Here is a 17,469-nt window from a genome sequence, read left to right as displayed (position 1 = left end):
TGGATGGAGGGTTGTAAACAAAGATGCTTTGAGAGCACAGGGGAAGGGGAACTTCAATTTTTCAGAGCAGAGAACTGAATAGCCTGAGTGTGCTGGCCAAGGTCCCCTCCAATCCCCTTTTCAAAAGGCTGGCCTGTGTGGTCTTGGGCCAGGCCTGAGCCTGGGGGTCTGGAGGGGATGCCTATTACCCCTCCCGCTCCCCCAGCTGGGCGTCTCCACCCTGCCCTGGAAGAGATGTAGCAGAACTTTCTGTGTGGGGGTCTGGGCCTCTCCTCCCACCCAGCATTCCAACCCTCACACCCTTTCCCCAGCCAGCACAGGCCCTGCCAGCTGGAGGCCTCCCTCCTCCTCACCCCAAGACGGACCGCACCCTACCCCACAGACTCGCCAGACGCATCTGGGCCACTGGTCCAGCCTCTATGGGAAGGGCTGGAACTGAAAGCAGGGTATGAAGGAGGCCACCCTGAGGTTGGCCCAGGACCCAACCCTGAGGGCCCAGAGATAACCCCCGGTCCCTCCCTACCTTGGCTGAGGGAGCACAGGATTCTGGGAGAAAAACAGAAAACAAAGCAACAGGCATAATATCTCCTACTGGTGAGCATGTGGGGAAACAGGCACTGTGTAAGTCTGCTGCCAGGAGGGTACCTGAGCGGTCCCTCTCTGGAGGGTAACTTGGCCCTGTGTGTCAAGCTCTAAAAAGCATTTGATCCCACAATTCCACATCTGGAAACACACCTACTCAAATATCAGTAATCGTGCACAAAGAGACAGGGACAATGACTTGCATCCCAGCATTCATTAAGAGCGAAAAATGGCCAGCAATTACATGTTGAACAGCAGAGGACTGGTAAATAAATTATGACACATCTTTCCTATGGAATTCTAAGAGCCTTCCAAAATGATGCCAGAGATCTAACATGACATGGGAAAGTGTCTGTAAAATATCAATCAGTCAAAAATCCTTGTGTATTTTTAGCGGGAGTCCATTTTTTCTTTAAAATTAATCAACACGGGGGCCCCTGGGTGGCTGAGTCGGTTAAGGGTCTGACTTCGGCTCAGGTCATGGATCTGACAGTTTGTGAGTTCGAGCCCCGCGTCAGGCCCTGTGCTGACAGCTCAGAACCTGGAGCCTGCTTTGGATTCTGTGTCTCCTTCTCTCTCTGCCCCTCCCCTGCTCATGTTCTCTCTTTCTCTCTCTCTCTCTCAAAAATAAATGAACATCAAAAAATAAATAAATAAAAAATAAATCAATATGTGTAAATACACTTAGAAGGATCTCCACCAGCCTGTTACAGTGACTATCTCTGGGTGATTTTAATGTTCTCCTTTTTGCTTATCAGTAATTTCTAAAGATTCCACAAATGACCTACATTGCTTTTGTGATAAGGAAACGTTTTTTTTTCCTCAAAATCAAAAGCTCATCAGAGGGGGGAGGAAAACATTCACAGCAGAAGACGGTGTTCATAGAAGTCCCTGTTTTTATTTTTATAACACTTTTCTAGGTATTTTCTCATTTACTCGGTACAGCAGCCTTTCTGTTTATCCTGTTTTGCAGATGAGAAAACAAAGGCTGGGAGAGGGTCAGAGCTGGGGTTTGAAACCAGGTCTCCAAGGCCAAGGTCAAGGAGAGGTCACGGCTGGGGAGGTGGGGGGTGGGGTGGGTGGGTAGCAGGGCTAGGAGCTGCCAAGCAGGGCAGGGTGGAGGAGAGGGAGAGGCTGGGAGAAGCCCAGCAGCTGGGAACTGGGAGTCTAAGCTGGAGCCAGAGGATCAACATGAACGTGCAACCGCCCCCCACTCCCACCCCCTCCCCGCTGGCTCACAGCCCCTCTCCCTGTCCAAGCTAAATATTAAAAATCCCATTACACCCCGACAGTACACAGCAATCACGATCACTGTGGAACCGCCTCCAGATCCCTTATAGATGCGGGTCTGCTGCTGGGAGAGAGGAGGGCAGGGTCCCCACTAGTGGTTAGGCTGGGGATCTGATGGGCAGGGGCAAGTAGGAGCTGAGGTAGGGAAGGAGAGACCAAGAGAAACTGGGATACAGAGACAAACTTGGAGAAACTGAGGCAGGAGCACATTCACAATCAAGCCCAGGAACATCTGGAAAGAGTCAAGAAACAGACTTGGGAGCTTGGGGGGGAGCAGCCGCTGCAGGGAAGGAGTTCCAGGGCCCCCCTCCTGCCCCCAGCCCAACCCCGCCGGCAGATCTGCTGACGGCAAGCCCCAGTGGAGACCATGATGTTGCGGAGACTGGGGACTTGGGTAGGAGAAGGGGGCAGAGTTCTTGTGAAGGAAGTCCCCAGAGTCCCTCACCTGCCAGCTGCATGCCCAGTGCGGGTCCCGATCAGGTACCCAACAAAAAGTGCACAGAGGAATGAACAGGGAGAAGTCACACCCTAGCACCTGCACCCAGTAGGGCACAGGACACCCCCCAAACACACCCTATACCATCATACCTCAGGGCCTTTATTCATGCAGTGCGTTCCCTGACCTACAATTACCTCCTTCCTTTCACCCATCCAAATCCTACTCACTCTTCAGGGCCCAGTTCAAATGTCACCTCCTCCTTGAAGCCTTCTTCAGAAAAGATGCTTTCTTTCTCACATTCTCAAAGTGCTTTGACTGGATGGACCTCATCTCAGGAAAGACCGTACTCTGCCTTATTCTCCATGTGTCTGAGTCCCCTGCTCACCCAGGAGCCAGTGAGCCGAACCCTGTGTCTCAGGTGCTCTCTGCCAGCCTTCCCAGGGCGGCCCCTGTCACCTCAAGTGACACCTCTTCCAAGGAGCCTTCCCTGGCCCACCTGGCTAAAGCAAGTCTTCTTTGTTCTCTCTTGCTACAGCTTTCCCCCCCTTTCATTCATCACAGCCCATAACTATTTTATTTATTTGCTCACTAACTTTTTGCCTCCGTCTTCTCCCGTCCACCCACTCAGACTAAAAACTCATTCGCTTCTGTGTTTCCCAGCATCGGTGTGGGCTTGGCTCATAGATGGTACCCGATACATACAGATCTGCCTCAACTGACGATGGGGTTACATCCTGACAGACCCACTGCAAGTCGAAAATATTGTCAGTGGAAAACTCGCTTAATGCACCCAACCTGCCACACAACATTGCTTACTCTCACTTACCTTAAATGTGCTCAGTTGAGCAACATCCTCTAACACGAAGCCTGTTATATCTCATGCAATTTATTGAATACTGTACTGAAAGCGGGGAAAAAATGGTTGCATGGGTACAGAATGGTTGTTCTTGCATCACTTGTCTGCCCTCATGATCGTGTGGCTGGCTGCCCAGCATAAGGAGAGAGTAGCAAACCAACTATCACCAGCCCAGAAAAAGATCAACATTCAAAATCTGAAGTACAATTTCTGCTGAATGTGTCTCACTAGAGCACCAGTGGGAAGTTGAAAAAATTGTAAGTCGGGCCATGGTAAGTCGAGCCTTCTATATTTGCTGGAGGGCTAAGCGGCACACAGAAGGTACTTAATATATGCTTGTTGAGCGGTTGACTGGCTTCTCCAGGCCCCTCCCTTCTCTACTACGCCCTAGCACACAGTAGGCACCAGAGGAGGCTGGTCAGATTGAGTCAGTTTGGCCTGCTGTTTGGTGAAACGCTCAGGGCACTGGAAACTCCCAACCTTTCGTTAACCACCACTGTCTGTCCCCCCCCCACCCCTTCACCCTCCCAGGATGGCTGTCACTCCCCTGAGGACTCATCTACTTAATTGTCATCTGTCAAGGAGACTTTATCCGGCCTTATCTTCTCCAATTGTATTAACAAAGCAATGGATTTTTTCCTATCAAGTTATGCCTCAATATTAAATGGATCTTCCCAAACCACACTCTCCTGTAGATTCTGCTAATGACCCCTTCCATCCCCGAGGGTGGATGTTCCCAGGCTGGGCCTGCGGTCACCGATCTGGCTTGAAGTCCTGTTTGTCTGACCAAGGGTATGTTACCACACCACGTGTCTGAGCTAATGGTCCTGTTACAGAAACATGAGGGCTGCTTGTTTAAAAATGTTGATTCTGGGGCGCCTGGGTGGCGCAGTCGGTTAAGCGTCCGACTTCAGCCAGGTCACGATCTCGCAGTCCATGAGTTCGAGCCCCGCGTCAGGCTCTGGGCTGATGGCTCGGAGCCTGGAGCCTGTTTCCGATTCTGTGTCTCCCTCTCTCTCTGCCCCTCCCCCGTTCATGCTCTGTCTCTCTCTGTCTCAAAAATAAATAAATGTTGAAAAAAAAAAAATTATAAAAATGTTGATTCTTAGGGTGCCTGGATAGCTCAATTGGTTGAGCATCCGACTCTTGATTTTGGCCCAGGTCATGGTCCCAGGGTTGTGGGATCGAGCCCTGCATCAGGCTCTGCGTTGAGCGTGGACCCTGCTTAAGATTCTCTTCGTCTCTTCCTCTGCCCCTCTCCCCTGCTTGTGCTCTCTCTCTTTCCTCCAAATAAAAAAAAAAATAATAATACAGTAAAGATGCTGATTCTTGGCCCATCAGAGCCACAGAATCAGACCTGGGGTAGAGGTTTGCACCAGACCCAGGAATCTGCATTTTAACTAACTTCCCAGTGGATTCTGAGGCAGAGTCAAGGCCAAGAATCCCTGAATTGGAGACTGGAGACTGAGAAAGCATGTCGCCAACCACTCAGATGTGAGCTGTAGCCACCAGCCCTACACATCCCGGGCCAGTGGGACCAGTGCCTCTGGGACTTGCGCTGGAGTAGCCCCACATCTGGGTGGCCGCAGCACAGGCCACGGCATCGGCTGGTGTCCTTCTGGCTTCCTGATCTCATTAATCACACCCTGACTGGTCTCCACTCACACCCAGTGGCTGGCTGGGCTAGGCTGGGCCTGGGGCAGGCAGGCTGGCCGTAGGTCTGGGGAGGTGGGCTGGAGGGGGGTGGGGCCTACTTGCACCGAGAAGTTCGGACTTGGAGAACCTGCCTGTGCCAGGTGGCCTCTATGATGGCCTCAGTGACCCCACCTCCTGGTACTCACACCTCACGTAATTCCCTCTCCTGGAGTGTGGGCTGAACTGGGTGACTGGCTTTTAACAGAGAATACAGCAGAAGCAATGAGATGTCACTTCTGAGATGAGGTCATAAAAAGACTGTGGTTTCTGTTGTGGGTGCTCTCTCTAACGCTCTCAGGTCAGTCGCTCTGGGGGAAGCCAATGCCCATGTGCATCCCTGTGGCGAGGGACCAAAGCCTGCAATCAACCATGCGGGTGAATGTGGAAGCAGACCCCTCCCCGGTGATGCCACCAGATAATACCGCAGCCCCCGGCCAAGAGCGTAGCTGTAGTCCCAGGAGAGACCTTGCACCAGAGGAAGCCCCCTGAAGCCATACCTGGATCCCTGAGCCTAAGAAACTGAGAAAAACAAATGCTTTTGTTTTCAGCTGTGACGTTCTGGGGCGACTTGTTATGCAGCAATGGGTGACTAGTGCACCTTTTCATCTGGGCACCTTCCGGTGACAGTTCTTCCTCTGTCCCTCCCCGAACCCCAGCCACAGCCAGGTCAGACGCTGTACCAGTCCCCCCTAACCCGTGGTGCTTCATGTCCCCAGATCCTTGTAGATCCATCCTCCAGAAGGCCCGGGCCACCCAGTCAACATATGCCTCTCCCAAGACTCAGCCCCGATGTCACCTCCTCTGGGAAGCCCTTCTCTTTCTGTGCCCACTGCAACCCAAGCGGTTCCAATCAAAGTAAGTCAAAGGCATGCCCTCCCTTGTTCATTTACAGTCTGCGTCCCCTGCTAGACCATGAGCTCCTAGACAGCAGGGCCACAGCCGCATTCTTGTCTGTCTCACCCGACGCTCAGCACAAGGCCTTGACACAGAGCAGGCGCGGGCGAGGTTTGATGAGTGAATAAACAGTGAGCGAGGAGTGACTGATTCTGCCCTGTGGCCCCCATGGCCCGCCACCTCCTGAGGCTGTGCACTTTCAACACTCAAGTATAGAAAGCCAGATCTGTTATCTTCCCCCAGAAGCCAGCCTTTTTCCCCAAATGTCCTTTTCCAGGACCGTCACCTCCCTGCAAGCCGGACTTCACTGTTTCCTCCTTTCCTGCACATGCCATCCTTCTCACTCACCCTCCTCACACCCCTTCATTCTAGCCTGGCTCCTTCCCTGCACAGTGGATGCCCACTCCAGAGAGCCACCACCTCTTGCGAACACGGCTGCTGCTTCCCCACAGGCTCCTCTGCTGTCTCTTGCACCCCACGTGCCCTCCCAGGCACCTTTAAAATGCTGCTTCAGAGCATGGAGGGTAGGAACAGGGACAGTGGATGTGACAGCATTTTATAAAGGGGAGGGTCACTGCAGCTACCTCAGGCCACACTTTCACCGGTGCTGCAGGGACCCTGGAATAGGGTCCAGACTCTTTGCTTGGCACATGGGGGACCCCAGGACCCGATTGGGCTTTAAATCAAATAGGGCTTTAAATCACCATCACAGCCCACATTGTAGAGTACCTGCACCAGGTCGGGCTTTGTACACGTCTCGTTTAGTCAACATTTATTAAGCTCCTACTGTATACTGCAAGTCATTATAGATGCTTTACAGTCTTGACTTGTTGAGTCTTCGGAAGGACCCTATGAAAGAGGGTTTCATACTCAGCATAGGACAGACAGCTCATAACAGGGGTGGTATTCGAACGCAGGTCTGTCTACCTTCACAGCCTTCTACCACCGTGCATCACCTCTTACAAACTTCTTAGGTTTGCAAACCACCTCCACGATTCTTCACCATAATAAACACCACCCGTACCACTGCTGACTTAGAACGTTTCCTTAAGTTAACCAAAGTGGCACGGTGGCTAAGGGTGGAATCACACTGCCTGGGTAAGACTCCTGGCTCCCCCACTCACTCTCTGAGCCTTGATGTCTTCATATAAATGGCACTTTCTCTCACAGGGCTCTTGTGAGCATTAAAGGAGTTAGATCTAGAAGGTGCTCGGCCCACAGTAGAAGTGGTGGTCAGGAGGCCGGCTCACCTTCCCACCTGCGAGGATCGGAAGTAAGCGCGTGACTTGCCTTGGCCACTGAAGTGTCCAGAGGAGTGTGCACAGCCATTGAGGCAGAACTCTAGAGCCGGCACACAACCCAGCTCACACCGCTTCCTTCCGTCCTCATGATCACAACATCGCAAATGGTGGCTCCTCCATCCAGTATGGCTCCCAGAGGGAGGAATCCTGGGGCCGACCCACGAGGGACAGGTAGCACTGGGCAAGAAATATACGTCTATTGTTTGGTCACTTCAATCTAACCTGGCCTCTACTGACCGATCCAGCCAAAGTCCAATAAGTCTGAACTTACAACTGTTACTTACTGTGACTTATTTCCGCAAAAAGGAAACCACATCACTTTCGCAGATGGAGACATACAGCACCACTTGCCACTGTTAATAGTCATGTAATAATTAAAACGAGAAATGTCTATCCTGGCACCAACGAAAAGCACCTTGCACGCTCTTGCCATTCAAGAAGCGCTCTTCAAATGTCTCCCTCCAAGACACCGAACAGTGGCTGCACGTTTGGAAACCCGGCCAAAGAGCGCCTCACGGTCGGCTCCAGGCCACTGCCCTTGCCGGCCTGGGACCCCAGGCCCAGGTCCGCAGCCAATACCAACTCCACACGCTTGCAGGGGCACCTGCCCCACTGCGGCAGTCCTTACCTCTGCACACCGTGCCGTTCTCCACGGCCTCGAAGCCGGCTTTGCACATGCAGCGCCCGATGGGTACGAGCCACTCGCCGTCCCCGTTACAGTACAGCTTGATGGGCACGTCCACCTCCTCGGCATTGGCGATACAGCTGCCCCGGGCAGCCACCAGCGATGTGCTCTCGGCCCCCGACAGTGTCTCCTGGAAGACGGCGCCATTCTGGATGATGCGGGGGCACTTGCGGTAGAAGACACGCACGGCAATAAGGGACATGCAGCCACCGTAGTCCTGGAAGGCCAGGTAGAAGCCGTTGCGGGACACCGGCCCGAAGCTCCGCACCTCGGTGTTGATCTTCATGACCCGGCCACCCAGGTCCACCTGGGAGAAGCTCTCGTCAGCCGCAATGGTGTCCACCTTCACCCACGGATTCTCCATCCAGTTGGGGAAGGTCTTGGTGGCCGAGTCAAAGTCGGCCTCGTAGTAATAGAGGTTGAAGGTCTCCTTGCAGGAGCCGGGCACGCTGGGGATGCTGCTGCAGTCACGCACGGAGAACTTCATCTCCACGTGGATGCGGTGGGCACCACGGCGCCGGATGAACTTGGTCCGTAGCCAGTTGTTCTGGCTCGACTCAAACACATTGCACACCTGGTACGTGCGGATCGTGTTCATGTTCTCATCGTAGCCACTCACCTCTTCCCACTGCGGGTGAAACGCTAGTCAGGTGGGGGAGATGGGGCTCAACCCCAGGGATCATCTGTCTATGGGCGAGACACAGACCCTGCCTTAGGGAACCCTTCAGTCTGCTGGGTGCAAATAGGACTCTGGCCACTGGGGGCCTCCTAGTCTAACGGGGGAGGCACAGCCTCTACCTCGGGCATCTTCTAGTCTGACGACGGACACGTGAGTCGTACCATCAGAGAACTCCCAAGCTGAGGTGCAGACATGGACTTGGCCCCCAGGAATTCCCCACACTGTGAGGGAGACATGCCAGTCTGATGGGAAGGGCACACACGCTGCTCTTGGTTTCCCCCCTGATTTATACGGGCGATGTGACCCTCACTCCAGGGCAATAAAGGAGACATGGCCCCCGCTCCTGGGAAGCTCCCACCTGGAAGGAAAATTAGGGAGAGGCCCAGCCGGAGGGGATTCCTCTGCTGAGAGCAGACATAGCTTTGTGTCTGGGGAGTACTAGTCTGATGGGGGAGACAGAACTTCCGCCTACTGGGAGCTCCTATTCCGATCTGGGAGACACAGTCCTTACCCTAGGGGATTCCCAGGCTGACAGAAGAAGAGCTCTCACCCCCATGATGGGGAAGACGGGCGGTCTGTTCTGGGGCCTAAAGTGGTTAAGATGGTTCCTGGAGGGAGACTCACTCCCTTCCTGCCTGCGGCATGTGCTTCAGCACCTTCCCTGGACCCCAGCCTGGCTCTCGCACACCCAGCTAAGGGATTCCCGAGCCCCACTGCTGGGTGGCACCGGGCAGGGCCACGGAAAGCTGAGGATGAAGGGTGCGGGGCACACGTCTCCTCACACACCCTCACAGGCCAACCCTCACGTGCTGAGCCTTTGTTCACACTTTTGTGTCCTCCTCGAGAACCCTCTCATCTTCTCTGCCCATCCTTCTGGAACCTCTTGTGGTGTTTGCATTCATTGGCTCTCCCTTGGGTCTTTGGGGACAACCGGCCTGGTCTGGGCGGGGGCTGAGTACTCCTGGCCCTCTCGGCCTGGTCTCCCCAGGGGGGCCGAAAGCTTACTGAGAGTAGCCACGCACCCCCCTCTTTGGCACTGGGCTGCCTTTACCTGGGGTAGACCCAAAAGAGCCCCAACAGCACAGCACCCCCTCCTAGCCATGCCGGCCTGGGGTGGGTGCTGTAAGAGGACCTCATTTCTTTGTCATTATGGTCACACATGGTGCATATTATTATCTCCATGTTACAGATGAGGGAGCAGAGACCAGGGAAGTGAGGTCATCTGACCCAAGCCACACAGACCCAGGCCCATTCCTGCACTTGAGCACACAGCCTCGAAACACAAGAACCCACAAGTACCCCAGGAGTCCTGGGTTTTGCCCCTGCCCTGCTAACTTGATGTGTGGCCTGGGGCAAGTCACTTCTCCTTGCTGGGCCTCAATTTCCCCAGCTGGGTGGAGGAGGGGGAGGCAGGTGGTGGTACAGAGGTGTCACCCTGAAGTCGGTGTTCCTTGTCCTTTGGCCTCCCTTGGATATCTGGGCCAAATCTGTGTGGGGCAGTGCAGTGGCCTGGGGAGGGTTGATGTTGTGAAAGGCCAGTGCCCGTGGGGAAGGCCGAGCTGGAGCCTGCTAGCCCAGCCTCTATGTCAGTGGTGGCTCTGAAGCTCCCTACATTGCTTCTTTTTTTTTTTTTTTTTTTTTTTTTTTGGTGGCACCATGTGACAAAGTCAGCCCCTTGTTACAACCACTGCTCTTCTTCAGAACTTAATTAGAGCACTTAATTAGAGCACTCTGCCTTTCTCCCCTCTCTCTAATTAACATGCGGAGGCCCTGCAGCCTAAACACCCCAAATAATTGCGTCCGGGGGCCCTGCAGCCCAGCCTGGCCTCATTACTGATAGGGTGGGGCTGTGGGCCCAGCCGCCTTCGCAGATGGAAAATTGGTGACAAGAAAGAGCCACAGAAAGAGGCCTGACCCTAGGGCCCTGCCTATTGAGAACACAGGCCTGGGGTGGGGGGTGGGGGGGGTGTAGCTCCTTGGGGCAGCGGCCGAGTCCCAGTGGAGGCACTGGGATGGCGGGGAGGGAAGAGGTGGGCTGTGGGGACCCAGGGGAATGAGGAGGGAATGATATGAAAACCGGTGGCGAGGACAATGGTGATGGTGGGACTACTGTAGCTACTTATCACCGGGCACCGTGCAAGACGCCGTGCGGGAAAACCTCACACCAATCCTGCGCAGAGGACATGACCAACATGGTTTTATAGATAAGGAAACTGATGCTCAGACAGGCTAAGGAACTGGCCCCAAATCACATGGCTGGTGAGTGGCAGAGCTGGGACAGAATTTCAGGCATGTCTGACCCCACAGCCTGTATGTAAGCGCTGGGCTGGCTGGTGTGGGAAGAAAGAGGAATCTCAGATTGTGCCTGCTCTCGCTTTTGAGGGGCTCACAGCCTACATGGGCTCAAACCACTGGCCCCAGGAAAGTAGGGGGGCCATGGAAGTGGTCAGAGAGATTTGGGGGGAAGCCTTGTGTTATGGGTACGCAGAAGGCTCGGTCACAGCCCTGGATACAAACCTGAGCCCCATCACTAACTAGGTGTAACGGCCCTGGCAGGCGGCTACACCTCTCTGAGCCTCAGTTTCCTTACCTGTAAAATTGAGGTGTTTCCTCCCCTTATTATTGGAGAAGATGTGTGTAAACGTGCTTCCTTGATACAGTATATGATAAGTGGGTGCTCAGAAAATGACAGTTCACTTTCCTCATCTGTAAAATGGGGACAATGCGAATTCCTGCTTCTCAGCCTTGCCCCGAGGATGCCATGGGATAAAGGCTGAAAGCATCCAACACGTTGTCATGGTAACCGGCACTCCAAATAGTAGGGGACCAATGGGGGGGGGCAATGAGAGGCAAGCCCTGGGCCCTGAAAGAGGGAAAGGGGATGGAATTTAGGGGGCATCCAGGCCCTGCAGCAAAACCCCAGGTCTTCTGAGGGACTGGGCAGGGCTTGGGGACCACTGACTCACCCCTGATGGAGGATGCACGATCCAGCCCAGCTCTGCCGTCGCTGTGGTCGAGTCCATCAGCGTTTCTGTGAGGAAAGCAAAGGGTCAATGCCGCCGACCTACTGAGTGCTGTCAATCACCCCAAGACCCCCACCCCTCAAGGGCCTTCTTTACAGAGCTCCACCCACTTCTATTGCGGCAATCATCTGGCTGTCCCGCCCCACAATCCCACCCACTCCCATGCCCCAGCCAATCGTCTGATGCTGCTCCTCCAGGCTCCATCCCCTTAAAGACCAGCTCCAGGCCCTCTACGCAGGGTCATGCCCTTTGTGAGCCCGTCATGTCCTACCAATCTAGCGACTGCCACTTCCCTCCCTTACTGGTGGATTAGGGTCTTAACCTGGAGTCTCCTGGGTGGGCTTCAGGGAGTCCACCAGGCAACTCTTGAAATTTTATGTAAAACTTAGGGTGCCTGCTTTTCAGCTTGCATCAAATTCTCAAAAACTGAAATGTGGGCCTTAGAAAGGTCTCCCTTTGGTCCCAGCTGAGCCCCATTAGTTACCCTACCTTGGCTCTCTGGCCCACACTTCCAATTAGGGACACCTTCCCCCTTCTTCAGGCACCTAGAGTCCTCTAGAGGGTCTCCACACTGGGGCTCCCTCCCCTAGGCCTCGGTCAACTGTGCCCCTAGGATAGGGCCCTAGGAGTGGAGGGGTGTTGAGGGTGAGCACTGTGCCAAGTGAGTCTAGTCTATCACCTGCCCTTTGGGGATTCAGGAAACTCAAATCAGCTTCTGAACCAGCCAAGGCCCCACTCGCCCACCCTCCTCTCTCCAGCAGTTGGAAGGAAGGAGCCACATAGCCTATGACAAAGGAGACCCCCAAGGGCTAGAAAGAGCCCTATTCACCCCCAGATAAGGCTTAGGACCCTTTCCCACTCCCCCTTCCCTGCCACAAGGAATTCAAGACACTTTTGGAGCTGAACTGCAAGGCACTGAGCAGATTTAAATTGGCCCCTTTCAAGCATTCATCCAACAAATATATCCTGATGCCCCTTCTGTGCCAGGCAGTGGGTACCTTGGGAGAGAAAACGGTGAATAGCAAGACCTTACTATGGAGTTGTTCAGTCTAGTAGTGGTGACGAGCCATGTACACATAACGGCCACGAGAGAGTGGGCATAGAGACCTAGAAGCTCACAGCTGGACCTTCCTTACCACCTAGCTCTGCAGGAGTAGGTAAGGTGTGCTGGCCTCTATGCTCCACTTCCGTGCCCAAGCAGACATCACTAATCAATGCCCACACTCTGTGGCCACACGATGCTTCTCACCACAGTGTGCCACGAAGCTGACACCCGCCATTTGAGATGCTATCTCTGGCCCAGCCAACTGCCTCATTTTGGACATAGGGCAACTGAGGCACAGAGAGGGGAAGAGACTTCATAAAAATCACAAAGGAGTTGGTAGCAGAGTGGGAGGTGCAGATCTCCTGCCTCCGACCCTACAAACTTCTAGAGACTTAGTTGGATAACCTGGGCTGGATGAATTAGGGTGAGGATAGTTGGGGCAGGGTGCACACTGCCCAGGTCAAAGGTGTGAAGGTCGAAATGGGAGGAACAAGGTCTTGAACTACGGTGGGGTGGTGTGGATGGGAGGAAGCATTCAGCCAGAGGTGATCCCACTCAGACCCACGAGCTGACAACAGAGGATGCAGCAGGGTCCCCGTGACCGCCTGTGGCTATGTCTGTGGCCACTATGTCCCTTTGCACTGGGGGCTGGTGAGGGGAGAGGAGGGGTGCCAGGGACGGTGGAGTCCAGTGCCAAGGGTGTCTTTTTGATGGCAAATTGGAGGGAAGTTCTATTGTGCTGCTTTGGAGCTGAAAAAAGGGTTCCTTTTCACACTCCGAATGCTACAGATTTTTCTTCCTGGAGAGAACAAGGGCTGAACTTTTAACCTGTTTTCTCTCATCGGCCTCAGCCAGAGACGCGCCAAGCCGGGCTCTCTGCCTGGGCCTGAGGAACAGCTGCTGGGAGCCGCACGGAACAAGGGAGAGGAGACTCTGCTTGGGACTAGAAAGGGGTCGGGTGGGGGAGGCACGCCTGCCAAGCAGGTGGCCCCACCCCTTGGCTGGATTCTTGGGCTGACCCAGAGGCCAAGCACTAGAGGATTCCACGGCCCAGAGGAGGGGCTGTGAGCTGACATCCTCATTGTACGGGTGGAAACTCAGGCCCAGAGAGGGCAAACGACTTGCGGAAAGTCACAGACTGCAGGCTGGTGCTCAAACTCCGGGCTCCCAGGGAGCTCAGTCTGGGGTGGGTGTTCTACTGCTCCCCTCTGCCTCCCCCTACACCTAGAACTAGCAGGGGGGGAGGTGGAAGGATCCCGGAAGGCCAGCAGTCAATTTGCTGGTTGGTTCACAGAGAGGAAGGGGCTGAGAGGGAGTGTGAAGTTTGCAGGTCTCCTGGGACGGAGGCAGGGGGCTCTCATCTCTCCATGCCTGTCCCGGCTTCACCTGGAAGCCTGCCTCTGGGAAAGCTGTTACTCCTCGGGGCTATGGCAGGAGGTGACCCACGGGGGCTCTCCCCGCAGCGTCTCAGCCTCTTGCTCTCCAGTGTTGACATCTCCCTCCGCCCTCTGCACAAAAGCCAGGGAGGCAGAGCAGATAAACTAAGGATCAGGAGGTCAGAGGGACTTCGATTCCAACACCTGCTCTGTCTCCTACTTGCCTTGTAACCTTGGACCTGTAACCTTCGTAAGCCTCAGTTTCCATACCTGGAAAATGGCCATAGTACCTTCTGAGTGTAGCCGAGGACTGAAGGACAGACGAGAGGGTTAACTTGGGGTCTAACACAAAGCAGAGCGTCGGTAAGTGCCAGTTAGTCTTTTTTCAGACTGAGTGTGGTGCTTTTTTGGCTGACCCAGTGCCTGCACACACGCCATTTCCTTTGGGCTCATGAGGTGGCTCCTGAAAGTGAAGGCGGGTCCGAGAGGCTCCCCCCACACTCCAGACGGTGCTTGCCAACATCTGACAGACATCAGCCTCTTGCTCCAGCACCACGGCCTCTGGGGAACCCTTCCTGGTTCGTCTGACGCTGCTTTCCTGGGATGCCCTGAGTTTCCTCTTTGTGCCTCTCAAACCAAGCACAAAAGTCACATTCAGTTCCCCGGGGAATCTGGAGTTAGTAGTTCCTGCCTCAGGAACCTGGGTGGGTTTAGGAAGCCAGGCCTATTTCTACCACCAGCATTTCCTTCCTTCTCTCCCTTCCTTCTCCCTTCACCTCAGACGTCTCCCCCTCTAATCCAAAAATCTGCAAAGGGAGAGAACTCATATTTACTGAGACGGAGACCTACCTGTCTGTTAGGAGCCAGAGACCCTCACCAATGTTCTTCCAACATTGCCAACACAGTTGGGAAATGCCCAACGATGCCCCACTCACAGATGGGAAAACCGGGGCTTACAAAAGCTTAGGAACTTGCCCGAGGTCACACATCTTTCATTCACAAGCTGTGCTCCAGCTGCAAAGAGTGGTGTCCTCTCACCCCCCATACCCCAAACATGTGGTTCCTTCTAGTCATCTCCCCCTCCACACCTTTGCCTGTCCCCAAGAGTCAGCACAGGGCTCGGCACATAGTAGGTCGACAGCCAAAGACTGAAATCACACCCCACCCCCAGGCTAGCATTCTGCTCCAACAGAACAACATTCATGACATCAGCCATTTCCACCTATAACATGTACTATTACTTAGTTACTATTCTTCCAGATGACTCTTTTTTTTAAGGGCATTTTTTTAAGGGCATTTTAAAGAGGAAAAAGTTATTATGATAAATGGGAAACCAATATCACTTGCCATAAAAAGAAGGAAAATAAACACAGGACAATTACAATTAAAAACATTCATGTGCAAACCACCTAACATCATTTCACTTCCCACACTTTGGGGACCGTGAGACTGCACCGAACTGCCTCTAAAGTGCTAGAAATGTCCCCAGCCCATCCCCACTGTGACAATGACAATCCCTCATGCAAGGGGAGGCTGTTTTTCGCTGTACACAGATAATTAATCACCACACAATGTGACAAACATTGCAACAGGGATGTGCATGGGGTAGTGTGGGTAGGGGACTGCATGTGGAAGGAGAGGAAGAAAATGCTCAATTTCGGGACGGTTTCCTGGAGAAAGTGACTCTAGATGGAGGCTTGAAGAATGAGTTAGAAGGGAGGCAGGAGGGGTTGCATGGGAGACGGAGGGGCTAGCAGAGGCAAAGGAGGTGAGCGATATGGCATAGTCGGTGGGAATGAACGAGAATGAAGAAGGGTGGACAGCAACAGTCAGCAGCTCTCTGAGGCCCCCTGGCTGGACTACATCCCCTGCCCACGTCCTTGCCAGCCTCTCAGGTGCCACCCTCTCCCCACCCTGCATCTCCAGGCACTCCCATGGATATGTCTGCTTTCCAAGCCCTGAATGCATTCAGTGACCTTTTTTTTTTTTAAAAAATTTCCGAAGTTTGTTTATTTTTGAGAGAGAGAGCGTGAATGGGTGAGGTGCAGAGAGAGAGGGGGACACAGAATCCGAAGCAGGCTCTGGGCTCCGAGCTGCCAGCACAGAGCCCAACACGGGGCTCGAACTCACAAACCGTGAGATCATGACCTGAGCCGAAGTCAAACACCAAACCGACTGAGCCACCCAGGCGCCCCGCTCAGTGACCATTAAAAAAAATCCCAATGGATAGATGAGAAGACTGAGGCTGGGTGGACAGATACAGGAGGAAGCTGGAACCAAGGCCTGCAGCCAGCTACTCGGAGAGCCTTCCTCGGTGGGAAAACAGGGTTCGAGCCATGGCAGTGGCTTTGGCCCTGGCCCCACTGCGCCCACACCCCCTTCCTGGAGACTGCACAGAAGAAAGCAATCAGGAGGCCCTGACTGCACAGGCTGGGGAGGCCCGTTGGCCCCTCTGGCTATGTGTGAACGAGCAGTGTGCATTTCAGAAATATTTGAGCTAAAAGGGGAGACGCACTGAAGTCGTTAGTCTTGAGCCGACGGGAGGGTGGCTGCTCGAGGCCCTGGCGGATGCTTCCATAGGCCCGTTTCAGGCTGGGGCAAGTGGTCGCCCTCTGCTCCCCAACCCACCCCCGGTCAGCTCTGTCTGACCCCCCCCGCCACTTGGATCATAATTCTCTAGGGCCACAGACACTGTTGGTTCGTACCAATGACAGTGTGTGAGAGTTCCAAAGACATGAGGAAGAACTTTCACTAGGTACCTACTGTGTGCCGGGCACTGAGATGGGCACTGTAAATACGGCTTTAGGCTCTCGACAACCTGTGGGGTATATGCTTTTAACCCCGTTTTATAGATGCAGAAACTGAGGTCAGAGAGGTGAAGCAGGCTTCACAAGGGCACACAGGCAAGGCTAGCATTTGAAACCACATCTGTCTCATTCTACATCTGCATGATTTTTAAGAATGCTTCAAACAAAGACTTAAAAAAACAGACAATACACACACACACACACAATTACTGGGGCTCTCTGCATGTGTTTATTCTCTCCCTCTGTGTGGGCCTGAGTGAGGATGGGAGGGGAAAAAGAAAAGGGGGTGGGGCTCAGACTGTCCAGGCTAGAACCTGGGCTCTGGCCCTCTCTAGGTTGTGACTGCAGGCAGGTCTGTGCTCCTCTCTGGCCCTCAGGCTCCCCATCTGTAAAATGGGTCACGTGCACATTAGATGACATCATGTAAGTCAATTCTGCTGATCTGCCGTCTCCCAGGGCCCCCATTCTTGGGGGAGCTCTGTGCCTGCCTCCTTCACTACTGTATCCCTAGCACTGAGAACTGTTCTGGCTCGAGGTAGATGTATTCGACCTCCACATGGCAGCTGGGTGATGTTTCTAAAGTCCATGTCTAATTATGCCTTAACTGAGCTTAATGCCCTTTGGAGTTCCCACCTGTTGGTAACAGAAAGTCCTAGCTCCTTGCCCTAAGGCACCCGCTGCTGACCAGGCCAGTTAATTACCTTCCAGCCAGGCTTTCCTATGTCTCTAGTGTCCAGCCATCCATCAGAAGGCACTACGTTTCCATGGTCCTGGTGCACTGACCATTCTAGGTTTTT

The 17,469-nt window shown here is 53.8% G+C and overlaps 1 protein-coding gene across 5 annotated transcripts in view; it reads right to left on the bottom strand.

Annotated features, from left to right (window-relative positions):
- EPHB2 (EPH receptor B2) overlaps positions 1-17,469 on the bottom strand; it is a 196,438-nt gene that overhangs the window by 122,111 nt on the left and 56,858 nt on the right. For all 5 annotated transcript variants that reach the window (XM_045035274.1, XM_045035271.1, XM_023258287.2 and 2 more), the window contains exons 2-3: positions 11,388-11,452; positions 7,686-8,370 (exon numbers count right to left, since the gene is read on the bottom strand). In XM_045035274.1, coding sequence (XP_044891209.1) covers positions 7,686-8,370; positions 11,388-11,452 — 750 coding nt within the window. The remainder of the gene's footprint in view (positions 1-7,685; positions 8,371-11,387; positions 11,453-17,469) is intronic.

Source organism: Felis catus, chromosome C1 (assembly GCF_018350175.1).
Source record: "Felis catus isolate Fca126 chromosome C1, F.catus_Fca126_mat1.0, whole genome shotgun sequence".
NCBI lineage: Eukaryota > Metazoa > Chordata > Mammalia > Carnivora > Felidae > Felis > Felis catus.
This window is presented reverse-complemented; position numbering and strand designations above follow the sequence as displayed.